The sequence below is a fragment of the Streptopelia decaocto genome (genome assembly GCF_964273445.1).
Source record: "Streptopelia decaocto genome assembly, chromosome: 4".
NCBI classification, from domain to species: Eukaryota; Metazoa; Chordata; class Aves; order Columbiformes; family Columbidae; genus Streptopelia; species Streptopelia decaocto.
The window spans coordinates 68,484,394-68,504,395 of NC_138658.1; the positions used below are offsets into that span (position 1 = coordinate 68,484,394).

Sequence of the window (20,002 nt, forward strand, 5' to 3'; positions counted from 1 at the left end):
TCAGGTGAACTGGCATTGAAAGTTTATCCACTTCAGAAATATATACATTTATATAAAAAAGGAAATTAACACAAAATTTTACATATTTGCAAATACTGTATTACACAGATAAAGACAGTGTGATGTTTTATATGTATTTGATTACACAACTATTTTTATGGTTTAAAAATCTTAAGAGTATGTGGTTGCAAACAAAATTACGACATCTAAATAGGGCCACAATGATAGCATACTGTGAGTATGACTGTCAAAACACAATGAAGTCAATTATTCCCAGACAGAGAAGAATTTACTCTGTAAACAGTATGTGTAAATACTGCAAGATCCTAGAACTTGCTCTGATATACATATATCTATATGCCAAAAATATCTTTTAAAATGGCTGAGCCTTCCTTACAGAGGAGATCGTAACAGGGTAGTGAACCACAGGGATACTCATTTAAAATAAAAGGAATTGGAATCTTAAAAATATCCAATATTCAACAGAATCTGAAGTTAAGTACTGCATATTCTTTATGCACATAAAACCTATTACAGTGGGAATAGAGATCAGAAGACTGATACTGTGTTTGTGTCTTACAAAAGACAAAGGCAGAGTTTCTTGCCTTGATTCCTACGCATGGTCCTAATACTACATCTGTTTAATTAAGGAAAATCCCCTAGGGATTAAATCCTGGTCTGCTGTTTTCATAAACAGAAAATTCTTAATCTGTAATGGTTTTGTTTATGTTTTTAAAGTTGTGACCATCTAACTGTAACAAGATTAAACCTGACATGTATAAACTCTGAAAAGGTGGCAGAAAAAATGAAGTTTATGGATACAGACTCAGATTGACAGATATCAGATACTTCCTCCTGTTTCAGGAGTGACAGGATTTAAAAAAAAATATTTTTACAAGTCTTGTAAACATTATTAGAGATATAAGACCATTATAACAGTACTTTTGAATCAACAACGTTACTTAACAGGTCATTAAAACAAATTTATCCTCTTTACCAAAATTTAGGAATAGGGTCATTTTGGCATAAATATCAAGCCCTTGGTTTTAGGATACCTGTCCCCAAAATATCAGGGAACATATCTTATAATCACCCTGCTAATGCCCATCACCAACAGTCTGATAGTGCTGACAGTATGTTAAAAACAGATTTTTTTTTTTTTAATTGTTTTTTTTTGCATGAAACTACAAACTGAGTAGTGATTTTAATAATGGACAAATTTTTGGTGATCTACAAGAAGTAGACCAGGGCAGTATGTTTTGCCTTAGAGCTGGGCTGACAACTTGATTCTAAAAGACCGGCCATAGAGTTTTATGGCGTGATAGCATCACACTTATGGTTTCATTTTTCTGTTTTTTTGTTTTAAAGAACCTTTGATGATGGCAATGTGAGAGAAAACTGCTACTCAGAATTTGGGGGATTTAGAAGATTCCTTCCCTCCCTTCCCCCTTGATCTTAAGTAGTCCTTTCTCTTTTCTAGTAAAAACACTAGTGACATCCAGTTCAAAACTAAGGAATGGGGCTCCCAATAAAGCCAAGTCAATATTATTCCACAGCTACCTGAAGTGCACATCATTAAGCGACACAGGGGATGCCACAACTGTATCAGTTGGATAGTACCCTGATACTGATTACTGCAGACACCGTAATCAGAAGTTACATTTGCATATGAGGTGGCTTAAAAAAAAGCCACACTCCCCGATTATCTTTACGTACAGTAAACCAAATTATTTGCACAGAAGTCTTCATTATTTACACGTCAACTATACAAGTAATACAAAGACTCTCAGTTGAGCACCAGTGCTGACTTAAGGAGTGATACTTTCAAGTCAGAGTATTAGTATTCCCTGTCACAAGTGAATTCTGATACACGTTCAGAAGTTACCCCCTTCTGTATTGATTGTATTCAGACCGCTTCTTCCACATTCCAAGGAGATTAGTAATAGCAGCAGTTTTATAAAAGGTGTAGGTATCATGGACAGCTTTCACAGCATAATCAGTTCAGATCTTTTTAAAAGAAAAGACCATAAAATCCACTGATCTGGGCTGTACGGTTTTACCAAGAGTTCATTAAAATGAGTCTATATCCAACTCATGTGAGAATAAATGGTTGAAATAGACTCAGTTTCTGTGTGCAAACAACGGGATTCCAACAGTGGTAGGAGCCCACATTTAATTCAAGGGCAGCAGGGAAACCATTTCTCTTAAGCGTCAGTGAATTCTGTCAGTCATGTCACCTCGGTTTAGAGTAACCATAAGGACACCGAAGAATCAGGCTGTCATGACTGGGTAAGACGTGAGTGCTGTAGTATTCAACCAAACTTCCCATGTTCAAAAACATGATGTCTGAATCCAGATAAAACTTGCACTCCTGTTGTAGAACAAAAACATATGTAATCATGGACAGTAATTTTTCCAACTAAATGCTTAAAAAAACCCACCATCATCAGAACTAAGAATTTCTCTCAAAGAACATACCGTTTTGCCAACTAGTTGATTAAACAAATAAGTTCAAATTAAACTCAGGAATTTAATATTCCTTCCTTTAGGATTTGACTGGAGCTGAAATTTGGATGTGGACATTTACAGCTAGTTCGTCTCTTGCACAATACAGTGACTAGAAAGCCCAGATCTGAGTACTCGAACTCTCATCCTACACCAGATATTTGTAAATCAGCTTATTTTTACTTTTAGGAATGAAAAACTGTTTAGACTTTGTTAGTTCCAATATATACCTATACACATATATATACATGAAATTCATACATGTATACATGCCTGTACATATGCACACACACACAGTGCAGCTACTAACCTTTTCAAAGATTCTGTAGTTTCTCACTTTTTCTGCAGATTCATCCCATACAACCAATACCTTGAAGAAGAAAAATGCAACATATTCAGTCTATGTTAATAAGCTCTTCTAAGTCAATGTATTATTGAGGAATCACTGAAGTTCTGATAGTGATTGTCTCAGATTTTCTTGCTTTAAGGAAAGAGCACATCTAAATTTTTAAATACTTTATCTCTAAATCAAAAAGGGTTTGGGGAGATAGTTTCAGCAATTGCAAGTTACCTTTCCAGGCTTAGTAGATGAGTTCCTAATACAGTACAATCCATTTTGTGGTTGTCCCCGAGGGCTACTAGCTTTAAATGTCCTAAAAAAACCCAGTAATTACACATGTTAGCATTTTCTGAATCAGGTAAGTAAAATGCCTAGATTCTTAACATTCTTATTACAAATCTCTGTGTTAGTTCTAATAATTCATTGTACATCATAGCTGAAAGAATTTCACTGTTCTAGCATCTGAACCAGCAACACAGCTCAGAAGATGTGGCTTTCTGTCCCATCTAGCACCCTGGCAGAACAACCTTCTCCAGATGGAACAAAACCACTTGGCAAGTAGTACACATTTTCAATTGATACATGAGCACTCAACTAACTCCCCTAAAAAGTCATTTCCACATGAAAGGAATTTAAATACTTTTATTATGTATTTAAACACAAATTGTACCTATAAAAATGAGTTTGGACTACTATTCAGTGAAGGTTTTTGTAGGACTTCTAGACAACTATTTTAAAGTAACATTCTACCTTTCAACTTCTAAGGATTCAGAGGTATTAAGAAATACTGAAGCAGGCAGCCCAACCTGTAAAAAATACAAAGAAAATAAATCACTGTGTAAGTCAATGACAACTAACAATGTTAGAGACTTGTTATGCAAATAAGCTACAGCCACTAGTATCTGAAGTTATTAATGATGATTTGAACTTTATGCTGCTTCTTCCTTTCTATCCATTATTAATAACCAGAAATTATCAAGGCATTTCTTAAAGCTCAAGAAAAAATTAAACTAACATAAAACTAAAAAAAATAACCCACAACCCACACAGCACTTTGTTTTCAGAAAGGTATTTTTTTCCTGAAATATGCATTTGAAACATTCCCAAAACTATACATAATCAACAAAAAAATGTTCTTTGAGAACGCATCATCTGCTTGATCTTACTTTTTCATAGTCATCATCAGAATCATCATCAGGTTGGTTTGGCTTGGAGGGTAGTGCGGGTTTTTCAAATGAGAAGCTTCTAAAACTCTGTCCATCTGGTGGTGATCTCCTGGCAGAAACAGAACAGAAACTGAAGGGCATCTCCTAAGGAAAACTGAACAAATACACATAAAACGCAGAAGGGATAATAAAACTAGAACTAAAGAGCAAGTTTAGCCCCTGAATCACAGATTAGTTTAGGTTGGAAGGGGACCTCTAGAGATCGTTTAGTCCAAGCTCCTGCACAAACCAGGTCCAACTACACCAGGCAGCTCAGGTAGCTGTGTCCAGTCAAGTTTTGAGTATCTCCAAGGATGGGGATTCCACAGCCTCTCCACAGCAACCTGTTCTGCTGTTACACCATCCACACGGTGAAATGTTTTTCCCCAATATCTAGCTGTAATTTCCCAGGTTGTGACTTCTGCCTGTTGCCTCTTATCTGATCACTGCTCTGCCTTCTCCATACCCAGCCTGTAAGTAGTTGGAGACAGCTGTGATCTCCCATTAGCTTTCCTAAAGGTTGAACGAATTCAATTCTCTCAGCCTCTTCTCACATATCACGTGTTACAGCCCAAACATCTTGGTGCTTTTCCACTGGACTCACTCCAGTGCATCGCTGTCTTTCTTGTACTGTCTTTAAAGAGGTTTTTACTTGTTCTTCAGAGCTACTAAATGATCCAATGGACAAAAATATTTTCATCTGACTCATCACCATAACTAGTTCCACATCCCTTACTAAAACTGATGTTAATATAAAATGAAACACATTTCCTATCTCCACAGAAGCCTAAAATATTTTTTGCAGTTCATTTAGGTTCCAACATAAAGACTCCTCATTCACTGCAAAGTCTTTAAGACAGACCTGAAAATACATGAACTACAAAATTTTGCTGTCACTTTTTTTAAAAGTTTGGTTTATCTGCTATTTCTTTCTGAACTATTTCAGAAGCTAAACTGATTGCAAAATTTTCCAATAACAAATACAGAGGCAAAAACCACAACCCTGCAAGGAAGAGACACATGGTGCAGGGAAGAGAAACAAGCGTCAATACAATATTGAGAAATATGTCAGTCAATGAGTTAACTAATAGACAAAGGAAAAATTTAATAGTGCATTGTATTTTCATACTTACTGTAACTGGGGACCTGAAGACTTCTCTGATCTAGGCTTGATTGCAGGGGGCTGGTGGCTTGGCACAGGTGGCTTTGGAAGCACTGGTGGCACAAACAGCCCAGGTTTACCATGTTCTCTTGGCACTTTGGGCTCTGCTGGTTTGTCAGTAAACTGTGACAGCTTGGGTTTACTGCTTGGTAGTGGAGGAGGAGTTCGCTGTGAAAGGTTTAAGGTTTTCAGCTTCTCACATCCTTCTGGGGTAGGAAGAACTTGAGGTAGCGGCAGAGGCTCTGGAGGCAATGAGGCAGAATCTTTGACACACACAGGCTTTTTGAAAGGAGGCAGAGGGGGCACAGGGGGCAGCTGTTCACTTAGTCTCCGGCTTGAGGATTGAACCTTTAGGTTAGGTTCAGCTCGGCACTGTAACTGGGGTTCTCTCACGTTTAAGTCATCCTCTAGTTTGATATTGGGTAAGCTTCTCTTAGGAGGCGGTGGTGGTACTGGCACAGTAGATTTGCCAGCAAAAGAATGTGCCCTGGATTCTGAGTAGGCAGTTTTTCTGACATGAGGAACTGGCGGAGGTGGGTAGGCTGGGGGCAGGACCATATCTACAGAAAGAAAACATCAAAAAACATGACACGCTGAGAAATGAGACTTTTCAAATTTATTTTCTATGTGATTTCAGATATTTTACTGGCATCTGGTCTGACAGTACCCAAAACACTGGATAAGCATTTAACTTTCAGCACAGTTTTCCCTTTGCTTAAATAAAGCAAAAAAGTCTGCATTAAAAGCATGACCCCTCCTCCAGACTACTAACCAGATACAGGCCATTCCATGGCTGGAGGCCTGCATGAAAACATGCCCATAAAGGTATGTAACACTTTCTGTGAATTGCTGCTGCTATTACTAGGAAATTTTGACCCTAAATACCTCTCAAGAGTAGATACTCGTGCATTACTCCAATTTTTTTACCACCTGCAATGCTTCAGATATGACCAAGCCAAAATAATAATCTGGCATTCTATAGGAATATTACCTTCATTGGTGGCCTTTCATGGGCCCTTTTGTGAAGGGAAAGAAAGAAATCACATACCATCTTTCACTATGTCACAAGTATCTGGCTGCAAGTAAGATTCATCCTCTTCCTCCTGGTCATAATCTGCAAATAAAAATCAATGTGTCAGACTCTGATAAGTACTCCTGGAACCAAGAAAGAGTATTGAGTACTTATTGCTTTTTAATAAACAAATTTTTTTCAGATTTTTTTTCCAAACTAAGTGAAAAAAAAGTTCATCCACCTCTGTGCTATTTAGAATAGGCGTTTTCCTTAAACTTCTATGTGAATTAAGAAAGTCATCACAACTAGAGAGATCAGCTACACTACACATTAAATTTTTTCCATCTTTCAAGTGATAATTTGCTTTCTGGTGACACTTTCTCATGTTATAGCCTTCCTGAGAAAAATTCCAAGTCAGTTGCAGAGACACAACTACAAGGGTGCACTGGCAAAACCAGTTGGAAAAAAAGAATCTCCGGAACCTAATTCTAGTGCAAAAACATTGATGATGTTTCAATATGGAAGCCTAAGCAAGCCTAGTGATCCACAAAACAATTATTTTGCCTTGCTCTGGAAATAACAAAAAAAAATACACCACAACAAATGTTTCCATGTTGCCTTTTAGTCAGAATAATCAAGATATGAAAAATTTGCTACTTCTAGGCAGTAATTTCTCATTGTTGACTATGATAAAAGCCTCGAGGGCAACATGCAGTATTGCCCCAGGGAAATGCATTTAAAAAAACAAAGAAAGGTAAAAGTATCTGACAAAAATATCAGTTAGCTCTTATAATTTTTCTAATTTTAACTTCTACTAGGCCTCTTAACGTGATTCATATTGCATACAACCCTTCCCTCCCATAAACACAGAAGTACTAAACTACAATCCTACATGAAACACTGATGAGTGTTTTCCTCTGCTTTGCAGCAATCGAACCGGATTTCCTAAAAACACTCACTCCTGCCTTTTTGTCCCAGTCAGGAAAAATAGCCAGGAATTTCCTTTCAGGAAATGAGAGTACTTGCTCCAATCAACCCTGCCTTAGAAATCTGAAAAGGAAGATCAGAAAACGCCTAGGAAAGGAACTATGTTCAACCTTGCAGCAAGGCTCTTCACGTTGGATTCTACTAACACATTTCTTGACTAGGAAAGTCAGTTGCTGAAATATGCTGTGAACACCTATCTGACAGGCTTCCTACAATGTCCTCACTTCTAATTAAAAAATAAACACAGTCAGAATTGTTTACTGTGAAACAACTACAGCAATCAACAGGTATCAAACTTCGAATAAAAGAGGATATGCTAAGAATAAGCTCTTCAGAGCCTTACTTTAAAAGTAAGTTGAAAGTCACTGAAGAACGTTACCCTATGTGTTTCACATAGGCCCATCCAATGCCTAATGCAAGATCTTCCTGAACTGGAGGGATGATCAGTTCTGTTTCATACTAAACAGCCTATGACACAGACACAACAACATCCCAGTGCGGGGGACTGCTTGTTTTGCAGAACAGGTGAATTAATGTTACAGTCTACACAGGAGGTAACTAGCTCTACAGTGTTTTAATGCATTGTCTCTGCAAGTTTTCAGAACATACTTTCAAGTGACTAGTATCCTATTATTATAATTCTATTCAATTACTGTCAATAATATTCAATTATCATAATAAAGACCACTTTGTATTTCCACACTATGACCTATGGACATATACAGACGTTTTACCCTTCTGCTGAATCTACAAACTCTCCAACATGCAATCTTAACAAAAATTTTAAATAGTGTTACTAGAGTGTCAGACACCTCCTTGAAAGATCTAAATTTCCTTAGTTACCATTTCTTCTTACTAAGACTTTCTGGCACAAAATATCTACTTCTGATTTAAAATTGCAACAATACACACATTGTAAAACCAGAATTGATAGTTGCAAATTGCATCAGTTTGCTTAAGGTATGGGAATAATTCCTGTAGAATCCAGAATAGATGAGCAAATAAATAAATCTTATTTATCAATGTCTAAATTTGTCACCTTCATTATCGGCTGAATGATGAGAATACTTGATATCAATGGGACGTTCTACGGAGCCATAGAAACTGTCTGCATCAGAACCAGAGTCACTGCAAGAGACAAAAGACAGTACCTTCTGCATCACTGGGTTTTGGGTTGTGGAACTGTAAACGTGTCTGTTCACAGGACTGCAGCTCTGAGAAGGAATGCTGGAAAAGCAGAAGCGATCTATTCCTGTTCACCAATTAACAGCCAGGTATATTGTTGCTCTAATTTTAAAGTTTTTATTTGTTTTACACAAAGATGACATTTAAAGGTCTCTTACCAAAAAGACTTTTGTCTTGGTATTCTTTAAACTATCTGTCAGGAAGGGCTTTTAGTCTTGGGCCTTACTGTACCTGTTTTTATTTAACAGTAAATCACTTGTAGGCACAAAGACCTTAAACCAGCATTGTCTAGAGCTAGTGCAAAAGGGATAAAAAGCAAATAAAGATTAAAGGATTGATACCTGAATTCTGTTATTGTTTCTTTCTTCTCATGGTAGTGATCAATTTCCCTCCTCAGGGATAGCATCCAGTTCTCAATAAAAACAGAAATACAACATTCAACACATTCATCTTTAAACAAAGATGCACAGTATCTGTCCTCTGTAAGAACAGAGTAACTGTGCAAGGAACCTACATTGAAATAGTATTTATCCATTACTTTATATACACATTGAGAGGACTTATCAGCCATAATGTTTTGACCATCTAAAATGCCTTAAAAATGTATTATAATATTAAACTTCCAGTATTCAAACTTCAAGCTGTTGTTTCTAAAGCTGGTACTTGTTCATAGCATGTTTACGGGTGAGAGATTTCACTGAACAGTTTTCATACTTTATCAAAGGTTTAACATGCACATATTCATTCCTCAGCTAAAAATAAAACAAGTAATATAGAGAAAACCATGACGTCTAGTATGTCACCTATAGCCATTCCCTAAATTACAACTTGAACTAACACTAATTTAATAGTTAAAACTTTAGACTTGACGTTCAGAGGAGCCCAAAGAACTAGGTATACAAATTTAATTGACAGCTGTGCATCCAGTTCATTTAGATTTTAGGGAAGTCCAAGATTCGCTTCCTGCTTCAAGGAAAATTATGTTGCAGAAGAAGAAGCAAGTTACCTTTCTTTCGTCTTCAGAAGAAGCTGAAAAAAACCACGTCCTGTGCTTCTTGCTAATGTGAACTAACTTGAAAGGAAACACATTGCTTGATGTCGTCTCCTCAGCTGCCCGCATAACCCTGAGAAACAGAACAAGCAATTCATAAAAACCTGAATCGATAAGGTTACTTCTGCTCTGCAAGTCACAAAGCTCTGACAGAAAGCAGTTTTATCAGCCAGTTTTGCCTTACCAAAAACAACCCCCAAGCCCAGGAAAATGCCACCAAAACCCCCATATGTGCATTTGTTGTACCTCTCCATTAAAGTGCTAGAAAGGACAATGCAAGAGCACCAATTAGAGAAAAAGCACTACTGAAACCACCAGCCAGATTTATAAAGGGATGCTTTCACCTGTTCAATAGTTTTAATGAATTGCATTAATTCACAAGCTTCACACCATGGCCAGAAGTATTTAGGGTGCCTGTGATCCTTATTTCAGAGAGGCACAGAGAAGAAATCAACCCACAAGTTGAAAATAAATAAGAACTAATATTAAGTTAACTTATTTTTTCCATTTTTCCCTTATAAATACTTTCTTGAACTTCATTATTTTAAAGCAAGCATAACTCAACCTCTTTCACAAACTGCATTAGTTTGTTTCTTTTTTTTTATTATTTTTTCCCTCAGAGGAGTCTCAAATGAGGAAATTCCTTACACACACTAAAATTTTGTTGTAAATGCTCACTACAAACCTTTGGAACAAATAAGGAGACTAAAATCCTAAGACTGTGAGTAATCAAAAAGTAACATTAAGATTTATTCAGCATAAGCCATAGACAAATCCATTTTTACATTCATTATTGGGTCTTTCTTTCTTGTTCCCAAACTTTTAAACTCACCCATTTCCTCATGTAATACAGTATTTCCCTAAGTTGTTAATATTTATGGAAGGTGGTTCGTAAGTGTACGTAAAGAGATTATCAAAGGCATCTGACATTCTGTTAGGTACCTAATCGAGATAACATTTTTGACCTTCCAGTACTTAAATGAGGCTTATAAGAAAGATGGGGACAGACTTTTTAGCAGGGCCTGTTGCAATAGAACAAGGGGTGATGGTTTTAAACTGAACAAGGGTGGATTCAGACTAGATGTAAGGATGAAATGTTTTACAGTGAGGGTGGTGAGACACTGGCCGAGGTTGCCCAGAGAGGTGGTGGATGCCCCATCCCTGGAGACATCCCAGGCCAGGCTGGACGGGGCTCTGAGCAACCTGAGCTGGTGAAGATGTCCCTGCTCATGGCAGGGGTGGCACTGGATGAGCTTTGAAGGTCCCTTCCAACCCAAATTATTCCATGATTCCATGAAAAAAAACTATCAACAACCTGAAGCTGCCATTAAGAAGAATGTCAACTGCAAAATTATTTTTAAACTAGAGACTGCTTTTTTTGTAAAACCCGAATCCTACTTTTAAGCTGGAAGTTGCAGAAAACTACAATGGCAGATGCAAAAAACTACATCTGTACAGTCCAAAACAAAGCCACAAAAGGAACTGTAAGTATTTTACTAATGTAAGGCTGATAGGGATGTTAATGTGGGAAATACCTATGGTACAGCTGGGAGGGATACTATCAACAGGCATCACCATACATTACAAATCACCAGTGAACACAGCACTTTTCACATCTCCTGTCCACTCTTGACAAATAAAGGCTACTGATTGAAAACTGCCCAATGAAAGTCCACAGAAGCCTCAGGGTGACTTGTTTTCACACAATCTAATGCAACTATCAAGTTTAACAAATTCTTTCTTTCCAAATTATTTTTCTATAATGCTTATGTTCGTGCATAATACTAACCAAGACCTGGTCCCAGTTCCAACCAAGGTCTCTACAAGGCTGCTAGAAGGTAGATACATAACGTGATTACAGAAGCTAGTGTCATGGCCAAGTTACAGCACAGTTACAGCTTATACCAATTAATCTTGAATCTTTAATTAGCTCCAACGTTTACAACTGCATTCTCATAAAATATGCCATTGTTGTGATCAGTTAGAAAGCTCTCACATCCTAATAATAGGTCTTTCCTTATTCCAAAAGTCCTAGAACATTATGCAGTACAAGAATAACATACATATTTACAAATACAACAAAACTGCAGTGACTAGGACCAATAACGTCATATTTCTCTACATTCTCTCTCATTAGTCCTTTCTTAGTATCAATCACAGTAATTTCCTAAGTTACGTTGGACTTCTCTTAGTAGACCTTGTACATATGCTGCCCTCAGTCAGATTCTGATAGTACTGGTTAACTTGAAAGCCATTATTTTTGTCTTTGACTTAAAAAGCAAATATTAAGATCTATAACGTGTAGCAAAATGACTCAGACATTTTGCACGTGCATTCTCTCATCATTCTTGTAGTCGGTTTAATTTTGACACTAATTAGTGTTACTGAATCAGTAACTCCATAAATATTCTTTTCTGATTACTTTTTATTTTTGTGACAATCATTGAAATCATTAGAGAACAAAGATCATTTGTCTGAAAGAATCCACGTGTATCTGCATGGGCAAAGCCTGCATTAAGTCAGTAACAAGAGTAAGCCCACTGCAATTTTAACACCTTTACTGGTTAAATTACAAAAGATGAAGGCTATGTAATTGCAAAGCACAGGAAACATCATATGTACAATTTGAGAGGAATATATTTCTTGTAATCTGAGATCAGTACTTAACCCAAACAGCAGATGTAGTTGAGTTTAACCCTTTAGTAAGTAAAAGGAGCTTGGGTGTTAAATAAGTTCTTTGGCACTCACCTGTTGTAACCATTCAAAGAAAAGGCACCTTGTGGAGATGCAGATGTGCTGCTCTTAAAATAGTAAATACATCCCTCATGGATAATCACAAACCTCAATGGCCCTGAAAAGATAAAGAAAAAAGTGAGCAAAATATAAATCCAAAGGCAATACATTAACTAGAACCTCTTAACTTGGGTAGAATTATTGTTTAAGATTTTAGTAATCTTATTAATTATCATAAAGGAGCATAAACTAGTTAAGTGACAACTTATTGATGATCAGCCACATGGTAAAGTTGTCCATTCACAGAGTTCCAGGACTAAGGGTAACATTTGCTTCCCTCATTTGGGAGGCAGCTGATCTGATGCCTTCAAAAGAAGCCTAAGAGACTGCAGGTCTGACCTCCATCTGTGCTCCTTTACTAGAGAAATAAGCTAATGTAAGAATGCAACCTAGAATAAAATGTGAGAAAGGTAGCCACAGGTTACATACACATGGCCATCCTGAAACCACGACAGTATCTCCCTTTCTTCTTTCACCTCAAGTACATAAAACTGCCAATAAAATGATGTTTTATTTTCTTTTTTTAAGGGGACCAACATTCCTTCCTTTATCAAAGGCAGTAATCTTTGTCCTTAACTTTGTAAGTATAGTTATAAACAGGGACAGCAAATGAATAGCACATAAATAAATCCCAAATCTTAAGTTTTCTCCATGTAAATAGATTCTGATTCCAAAAGCAATTACTGGTTTTAAGTGCAGCTTAACGTTGGCAGTGAGAAAATTTCCATTTCACAACAGCAGGAGGAGATGGGGATATTTTTCCAGCACAGAATAACCAACTGGAAAAAAAGCTGAGTACTAATTTATTTTAGAAAACAATATTTGAAATTGATACCTATCCTGGGAATCTGTTTCTGTCTTTAAAATCTTGTGAAGTACAAGACATTTAACCAAGTAAAAGAAAAATCAACCACAACATTTACTACCTAAGATTTACAGTTCCAAAACAATTAATATAAATTCTTTCAATTTGAGTCTTTCATACATATATTCCAGTAAAACTGTAATCCATGACAGACAAAATAAGTGGAAGAACAGCTTCATTAAATAGTCTGCTAACATGAAATGTGTTAATGGCTCCAGAGGCAAGCAATCAAAACATTTACTTCAGTTAAAACCTCATTCAACTTACACTTCAAGATCTGCAGCTGGGTGCCTCCTTTTTTATGAAGATACCCTGATTTAGTCACTCCTCCAGGCATTGTCAAAAGGTTTTGTGCTCCAATGGCCTTCATTGGGACTGGCCAGACCTGCTCCTGCGAGGCCATCGTTCTGCAATGTAGAGTAATTAAAAACAGTTTAAAATCTAGGTTTTACTTCAAGAAACGAGTCCCAGGAAACAAAGCTTGTTTCCTTAAACAAGTTTTCCAAATAACTAACATGGTTCAGCAGTCAAGTATGTAGCACAGACGGCTGTTCATAGATTCCAGGAAGTTTGTAATGTATGGTGCAAAAAGTCCCGATTTATTTTTATACAGCTCTCAAAAGTGATTGACAGCTGTTGAAACAATGGAAGAGTGCTTAGTAAACCTTCCTTAAGTATTTATATTTTTTAAATGCCTCAGATAACACTGTGAGACTTAATCAGGCAGGTGACTAAAAAGAAAAATCAGTTTCTTCTCCTAAGTTCTATGCCACACATTTATACAATATAATTTTCTGTATAATAAGGGAATCAACAGTCATATTTTAGTAACTGCAGTTACTAATACCAATACTACTTACCAATACCAATACTACTTACTCCTTATATTTATATATTTGATTCTGAATAAAAGCATCAGTATATAATCTCATACTGAAAGCCATGTGACGTATCACAGCATCCTGGGCAAATGAAGTTTATCTCAGATTGCTGCAGACTGCCATTTAATTTATATATCAATTATTAACGCCATGCTCTACCAAGCACCTTCACAGTGACCACTCTTTCTGCTATCATCTTAAGCAGGTTACCAAGAAGATTAGTTTCTTAGTAGTTTTTTCTGTCTGATATATCATTATGAGACCTTTCTTTCTTCAAGTGGTAACAGAATTAGGCTAAAAATTCTGGTGTGTAATACAGAAAATAAATCATGCATGAACTGAATGGGAAGTTTGACATAGACGTATGACAGTCTGTTATCCTCGGGTGTAGGGCTAGAGATCTTTGCTGGTAAGAGACAAACTAATGAAGTTCCAGTTAATTAGTTTCTGATAAAGTAGTGATGGTTTAGAACTGAAAAGCTTTTAGTGAGGACCGAAATCTAACGGATCCTGTTTGCTTCTCCCTTCCCCAAAAGGGGCAGTAACGGAAGACATTAGTGCAGCTCAGTGAAGGAACCCAGGAGCCTACAGCACAACACACCTACCCCAGCACTGACTCTCCCCAGCCTAAGAAGGCAACTTGAAGTACCCATAGAGAAAAGAATAGCAAGGGATACAGTTTTGTTGAGGTATTAATTGCAACAGTCCAGTACATATCCACTGTATGTGTCTGGAAAAACAGACACACAGGTCAATTGGTCATTCAGCAGATCAGCTTAGGATTTGTATCTAAGTGCTGGCTCTTTGCTGACGATGCCTGTGTGGAGAGAGGTGGAAATTACTCGCAATTTCTACCAAGAGAGTTTAAATTCAATTAAATTTTCTAGGCAGCCCAGAAAACTTAATCACAAATATGAGTTTTTAGTCCCTAGTATTATAAAACAGGCACGAAGCAGAGAAGATAAGATCCAAGGCTGTAGAAAGGTTCCCACCAAAGACACTGCAAATCACCATGGGTTCCCAACTTTCCTCCAAGACCTTCCTGCCCACCAAAAGTTAAGTTACTTTTAGTTACTCTTGTTGTATTCAGCTATATCCTTCCTTCTGCTATTTCCTCCCTGTTCTTATTTTATGATTGAGATCTTTCCAAGCTGAGTTGTTCCTTCCTCCTCCTCTCCCACAATGAAACTCCTAGCAACAGCAGTGTTAACCAGTCCAAGAAGGGTGCTACACACACGTATTTTAAGCCTTTAGGAACTACAAAAATGCTAACAAAAGTTAACCCTCCCCACACATTTAAAAGAAAAAAATAAATCCTTTACATTATTTCTCTGCATCTTGCAGAAATGGAGAGCGTTAAACAGCTGGCTCCTGAGGTCAAACCCCACTGCAGTACTGCTAAGAGTGATTTCCTTGAAATGAGGCATGCAAAGCCAAGTCTTGGGCTAAGTTTTTCATCTAAGAACAGGCACACCAACATTCAAACACTTGAAATTAATTTATGACTAAGTTATTTCAGTCTATTTGTTGTTACATTCAGGAAGAAAAAAAAAATATTAAGTAAAAATTGAACCTTTTTATCCACACAAATACACTCTGATCTCAGTTTTCTAGATGTAACCTAACATTAGTCTCAATACCATCCATGCAACAGATTCAAATTCACCATGGGTCTTCAAATCCTGTGTGCTTTCGCTACAAAGAACAGAGCAGGAAAGGATTTAAGCAGCTAGCCTTAGGTGTGAAACTGTTTCAGTGTTACATGCTTAGGTTGAAAACGTGTCAGAAGAGGCAGAGTTAAATGCCTCAGAAAGGTTATCCAAAACAACCAGTGAGCAACATTTCTAGGAAGCCAATGGCAAACACTGGGAACAAAGGTATCTCACCCTAGGTCAATACAGAAAACAGAAATAGTTGACAAGGTCGTGCTGGCCTTCTCTGTGGAAATAGACTTGTTAGACTACTCTTAAAAGTATGCCTGGATGGGGCACTTTCTCCTCCACCTGAAAAACCCGAATATCAGGCAGGTAGGAGGGAAAAAGCAAAATAATCATGGAAGCAGAGCAGAGGAGCAAGCAGGGGGAAAAACAAAACAACAAACAAAACAAAAACAAACCACTTTTACAGTTTGATGACATCAGGATTTAATGGGGAAGGATGGCAGAGTATCAGGTTCTGCTTCCTCTATTCACAATCATTTCTCACTTTTCACTGCTCACTGTAAAACAGTCCTGAGAACAGAGACCAAACCTCAGAACTTCCCCATCCCAGCTAAGCAAATAAAAGGAGATATGGCTGAACTCCACAGAACCAAGTACACATTAAATGAGCTAAAGAGCCCACCTAATATACCGGGCTTGACAACAGATTAAGAAGCTGCTATGCCTGTTTTCTGGATCTCATTGTGGCTTATAGCACAGCCCATCACATCTGTAGGTTCCTCAAGCACTTTCATTTGCAGACACATTGCAAACACATAGGGAGGACTTTAGTATTCTGAACTGAGATGTTTGAGTTAGGCTTCTAAAATCCATTTAAGTACTTTGAATGTAGTTCTAAGCAGACTTTTCTTCTCTTCTTGACAGTACAAAACAACTCCGGAAGGGCACTACATGCTATTTTGCACCAAACTGCTGGGAGAAAGCTGTCAACACAGTGGAACTGCAGGATCTTTACTGCGGGGGTGGGAGGAAAGAAAAATGGATGCTCTTACAGATTTTTCTGGTCTTAGCCTCCACAATATGGTTGTCTTCAGCTCACTGAAGTGGTTCCTTCCACTCTTGATATTCCTGTTATTTTTTTTTAATCCATTAAATGAAGAACAGATCGATAGCAAGCACTGAAGTCACTGTAGGGCCTGATAGCTCCTTGATCATTAAAACAGAAAGATATTTCCCAGTTGTTTCTTCTGCAGTTACATTCTTGCACTACAAAAAGACCCCACTACACATTCTCAGCCCAGGTGCATAAGCACACTCTGTTCCATGGAGCTGACAATGGGGTTCACAGAACGGGCCCATGCTCCTTCTAACATGGGTCCTCCCTCACAAAACAGAAGGTGACAATCCTCATGCACTATTTTGTGCAAGCTCCCAATAGTAGCCACACACTTTATTCTTCTTCCCACTCACCAAGGGACTAGATGCACATTTTTAAATTAAGTTTTCCACCAAGCCCCAAAACCCATTATAAGTGACTATTGAATCAACCTTCTCTCCCACTTAAACAGCACTGAACTGAACCCTCTGGACCAGAAGAGGATGGCAGCAGACAGTGAAAGGCTTTGCATCACTTTGTTTCTCAGATGATCCCCATAATTCTGTGCCTGTGAGGGAGACGAAAGGCCTTCGAGTGTAGTAGGAGAAATGGTGGAACAGCAGTTTATAGAATTTATTTCATCATTCTACAGTGCTTTTGGAAAGACAGAACTCTTGAGTGTGATACAGAACTTAGACAACTACTATTGTAATTACTTCATACATACAATCTGGTCTGCCAGACTAAAAACCAAACCAATCTACAGCATATTATTAACCACAGAATCTACTGGGTTGGAAAAGACCTCAGAGATCATCAAGTCCAACCCTTGGTCCAACTCCAGTCCATTGACTAGATCATGGCACTAAGTGCCATGTCCAATCTCAGCTTAAAGTCAGCCCAAGCCTATCACATGAGTATACTTTTCTCAAACACTATCACAACAAACTGCTTATTATTTTTAAAGTACCATGAAAGTCAGAATAGCATGAAAAAATGTGAAATCACACACTTCATTGTGTAACCTAGAGAATGCCAGTCTGATGTAGAAGCTTCTTCAGAATCCTAACAATACTGCTACCAAATTAAAACTCCAAATGGACAGTAGACTTCTGTTATTATGTAGTATGCAAATGTGTACAACTGTGAAGTAATTTTAACCTACCCCCTCAGTCAGTGTATATAGAATAGCTAGATTGGAGGCTAGGGCATAACTTTACAGACTAGAAGTCCCTTCACGAGTGAAAATAAATTTCTGCCACATTAAAAATCTGGATTACATTACAGGAGAACACTTACTCCTTTTGGCCTTAAGAGCTACTGGAGTTCTGCCCAGTTAAAAAAAATAAATACATGCTGATTCAACTAAGGCTTACATCCTGAAGAGCCAGAAGCCTCAGTTCTTGCTTAATTTCAGCAGAACATATGGCAGATGTGATCATCTCCACATCTCACAGCATATAGGCAGAAAAACACATTACCCTCATCTCTGAAACTACAGTTGCCAAAAGTTGTATTAAAAGTTCTCACTTGTTATAATAATATTTACGGTCTATCCTGGAGCCCAGTTTGTTCGTGCTGAAAACAAATAAAAACAGCCTCTGAACTTGCAGTACAAAAATTAAATCTGATCTGAATGTGTGATAAGAATCTCTATGGCAATTATGTCTGAGGACTTTTTAAATTCCATAATATCTCATAACTTCTAGTTTTAAATTCTACTTTGAAAGTAAAACCTAGCAAAGTAAGATGTTACTTCCCTCCTGAAGATATAGCTTACATATAACATTACATTTATAACACAAAACTTAGGGAAACAAATGCATTCTTCATATGGGGCAGAGGGAGAATGAAGTTTCAGTCTCCACAAAAGGTTTAACTGAAAATAATCAGCATTACATACAGCAAAACTGTAAAATAAAAGCTTCCCCAATGCGCTCTCAGCATTTCTGAACAAAAACTAGTTCTCCAAATCAACCATCTAAACATTTACCATCTGTTTTTAAAACTGCTTTCTGCAAAATTTTCAGGTCTCTTTTCCATTTATCAACCACTCTCCCATATTTCTGAAAAACTCTTCCATATCTCTCCTGCTTTTTTTGGTTACACATTCCACTTCTTAATACTTCTAACAGCCCCTTTCACAATAGTCTCTCCGAAGGATTAAGCACAGTACAAACACTGTGAAGTCAAATAAATCTTACAGGACAAAGGGAACAGAACTAAGCCTGACTGAGATACAGTGTTGTAAGAAAGTTTACTCAGTTTAACTTGCTCCAACTTGTTTTTATTTTCTGCCAAATGTTTTCAACCAATGCTCTCCTCATATCTTCCCCCTTCAATTCTTCACCTTTGAATTTTCTGCGTGAGTTAAAAGTATTTTACCCCAGGTACAATATTCTACTCTTAGTTTTAGTCTGCTCTCTACCTAAAAGAGAAAAGAGGACGGAAATACAAGCCACAAATATGCACTAACCTGGTGAACGTGCCTGACCGACACATAGTTTTTCTGCTGACAGCTTCACCGAATGGTTGTTTCCTTTGTGATGACAAAGCCATTAATAACTTATGACCCCTCTCAGGCATGACAGGAACATCCCTGCACTTCTCCACGTTTTGTGTGTTATAAGGTTGAAAGTGACTCCGGTAGCCGCTGTTCGCTCAACACACAGAAGGAAAAGCAACCCTGCCCCAACTGCTCGTGCATCTGCACTGCGCTGCGGCCAAAAGGGACGCCGAGCCAATGACTTGTTTCCTTTGATACTTCCTGTTTCCCCCAGTGTTCATGGGCAGCACTATCTTTGTCAGATTTCCCAACTTCCCAGAGAGGCTGTAAATCAAACCGTGCATACCTCAAACCTCTGGCAGCTGGCGAGCCAGAAAGCAGAGGGGATTTTCCAGCGCTCACTTGCTTCCTACTCACCTTTCAATCAACTACTTTCCCTTGGGAGAAAAGTAAAGTAATAGTCTTTTTTTCTGACAGTATACACGTGCTCTCACACAGGCAGAGGCGCAGCTCAGAAATGCTGCCTGTGCTTCTGAAGAGCCTGTGCTTCAGGTACTGGCACTGCACCACCGAACAGGGACAGGTATTTAATCTCTTCTCTCCTGTAGCTGGAGCTTGTCCCTCCCCCTTCAACCCAAGAAATTAGAAACAAACATTTTGAAAGATTATGCAGCATATACAAGCTTTACAGCAAGTCTTGCCTGTACATTTGATGCTATGCAACCACAAAAAGACAAAATTCAAATCCAAGAG

General features: G+C 37.8%; 1 protein-coding gene across 1 annotated transcript; it reads right to left on the minus strand.

Annotated features, from left to right (window-relative positions):
- SH3BP2 (SH3 domain binding protein 2) lies at nucleotides 1-19,428 on the minus strand. The gene is made up of 13 exons (XM_082051882.1): nucleotides 19,220-19,428; nucleotides 13,373-13,512; nucleotides 12,196-12,298; nucleotides 9,403-9,520; nucleotides 8,738-8,808; nucleotides 8,251-8,339; nucleotides 6,261-6,326; nucleotides 5,184-5,772; nucleotides 4,012-4,120; nucleotides 3,596-3,651; nucleotides 3,077-3,158; nucleotides 2,816-2,875; nucleotides 1-2,371 (listed from the first exon to the last, which is right to left on the minus strand). Exons 1-13 carry the CDS (start codon nucleotides 19,327-19,329, stop codon nucleotides 2,234-2,236), a joined length of 1,731 nt encoding a protein of 576 aa, XP_081908008.1. The 5' UTR covers nucleotides 19,330-19,428; the 3' UTR covers nucleotides 1-2,233.
- Between the last annotated feature and the right edge of the window lie 574 nt (nucleotides 19,429-20,002).

Excerpts from the sequence above, each read along its gene's own strand:
- SH3BP2 (XM_082051882.1), bottom strand. The coding sequence starts at position 19,329 with ATGCCTGAGAGGGGTCATAAGTTATTAATGGCTTTGTCATCACAAAGG. Across the intron at positions 4,121-5,183 it reads TCTTCAGGTCCCCAGTTACA|GAGATCACCACCAGATGGAC; the intron begins GTAAGTATGAAA and ends TGTTTCTGCCAG. Across the intron at positions 3,652-4,011 it reads CTGATGATGACTATGAAAAA|GTTGGGCTGCCTGCTTCAGT; the intron begins GTAAGATCAAGC and ends TATTTTTTACAG.